Source organism: Punctularia strigosozonata, assembly GCF_000264995.1.
Source record: "Punctularia strigosozonata HHB-11173 SS5 unplaced genomic scaffold PUNSTscaffold_153, whole genome shotgun sequence".
In the NCBI taxonomy this organism is placed as follows: Eukaryota; Fungi; Basidiomycota; class Agaricomycetes; order Corticiales; family Punctulariaceae; genus Punctularia; species Punctularia strigosozonata.
Genome location: NW_006767585.1, coordinates 501 through 2,373, shown reverse-complemented (window position 1 = coordinate 2,373; position 1,873 = coordinate 501). Strand labels below are relative to the sequence as shown.

The following is a 1,873-nucleotide window of genomic DNA, read 5'->3' as shown; positions in this document are numbered from 1 at the left end:
ATAGTTTTATCAGTTTCTCGCTCGCTTCGAGCGCGAGAATGAGTCTTTAACTGTCTTTCGCTTCGAAGCACGCAGGATCCCCTTAGAGATGCAGGACTTGCACCGGTGACCCCGAGCAGCACACGACGAACTTGTAGCAGGCGGGTCGGGACGTCGAGAGTGCAGCTTGAAGGCACACAGGCGGAATATATATAAGTAGCTCCAATTTTAAAAGTCGCAGAGGCATGACAGGAGATGCGTGAGTACGAATTCTGTTGTGGACGTCGATAAACGTCCTACTGATGGGAAGATGGCAAACTCCGGGAAGGTCATCGAGCTCACGGGTATGCAAAATCGGGGGGTATCATCAATGTAAGTTTGATGACCTTGTACGGGTACCGACGCTATATGGCAGTGCTGCCCACAAATTTTGGGCTGGTGAGAAGTCTTTCCTCGCAAATACTCCCGTACTACTCAAGTGGAAGCGCGGGCAGAGTCGATCAACGGAGCATCGATTGCTCTCGAACTCGGTTTGTTATCCCAAGCGCCAGACCGAATATGCAGTACTGTACAACTCACGAGTAACCTAGACACAGTTCCACGGCTAGCATACTGTACAAGTGACAAGAAGATCGCGACGGCCATTCGTCAAAGATTGGTAGGGTCTGTCACTGCACCCTCGGAGTCGGCGTTTCATAGCCAGAATCGAACAACGCGACTTCGAGCCTGAGGGCGGATCGGAATAGATCCGTCGCCTGCGTGCGTGATTGACTCGAAGACCACGCTGATTCGTTCTGGTCCAAGAACACTGAAGCGGCTCAATGAGCAGTTAGGCGTGTAATTAGCCGTGGATAAAACCTACGCGATAGTGCCTTGGCTGACGACGTGAAGTCCGGCTGGTTCGGGTTAGTGAGATCAAGGTTGGCTTGGATCCAATACTTGTAGAAAGTCGTCGTCTTGTCGGTGGTGGGGTCGTTATAGAGCTTCAAAGCGAGCTTGCACCAAGCCTGGTTACATGTAACCGGGTATCAGCAACAATCAATAGGCGCATCTGCGAGCACTGATCTCACCCAGTAGCACCCGATGAGGATCACATGAAGGTTGTACCAATCATCGGACCGAGCATTGTTCTGAAGAAATTGCGCATATGCAATCTCTGCGATAGACCGCTCTACCTTGAACTGGCTCTCGGTAACTCCGAGGTTATTGATGCAGGTTTGAAACCAGTCTTTGACATAGCTGGTGGTCCGAGACACAGACGCGAGTTCGTTGTCGAGAGCATCAAGGTTAAAGTCGTCATGAGGGAGAGTGGCGAAGCGCAGGGCTCTAAAGCCGACCCAATCGACAAGATAAAAGTAGTCTTGCTACAAACACGACATATCATGACAACGAGATTAGGGTCATGATAAATGCGAACACTAATCACCTACCACGGCATATTTCTTGAAGGCTTCCAGAGCATCCCTGTCGCCTTTAGCAGCGTTGATACAAAGCTTGTTGTTCATGAATGAGTCAACAATGGTCTTGTTGTTAGGGTCATTCCAGAACCTTCCGATTACGACGCTGCGATGAAGGTATCAGTAAGTTTACTAGCATGAATCCGACATGAGCTGAACGGCCTCACTCGGGAGTGTCTTTGGTGCTTGCATCGAGGACTTTTTGCATATCGGCAGCACCTATGCCTCGATTGATGGCAAGGCTATCTTCAACGATACAGACCGTCGCTATACCCGCACGCGGCGGAAGAAAAGGGATAAGAGTCGCATCATGCTTATCCAGGACGTCATGAAGTATGTTCCGTCGGTATGCGCCAGGTGCAGGCATCACGGATAGTCTAGTCTCGCAGACGAGGAGCACTGTGGGTGAACTGACTGAACACCCAGACGCGAGTCCT

General features: G+C 50.6%; 1 protein-coding gene across 1 annotated transcript; it reads right to left on the bottom strand.

Moving 5' to 3' along the window:
- Positions 1-647: 647 nt before the first annotated feature.
- On the bottom strand, positions 648-1,644 carry PUNSTDRAFT_139713 (heme oxygenase-like protein; the record flags this gene model as incomplete). Its single annotated transcript, XM_007389444.1, has 5 exons — positions 648-787; positions 842-986; positions 1,050-1,343; positions 1,410-1,542; positions 1,604-1,644. The coding sequence occupies 5 exons, from the start codon at positions 1,642-1,644 to the stop codon at positions 648-650; spliced, it is 753 nt and encodes a 250-aa protein (XP_007389506.1).
- Between the last annotated feature and the right edge of the window lie 229 nt (positions 1,645-1,873).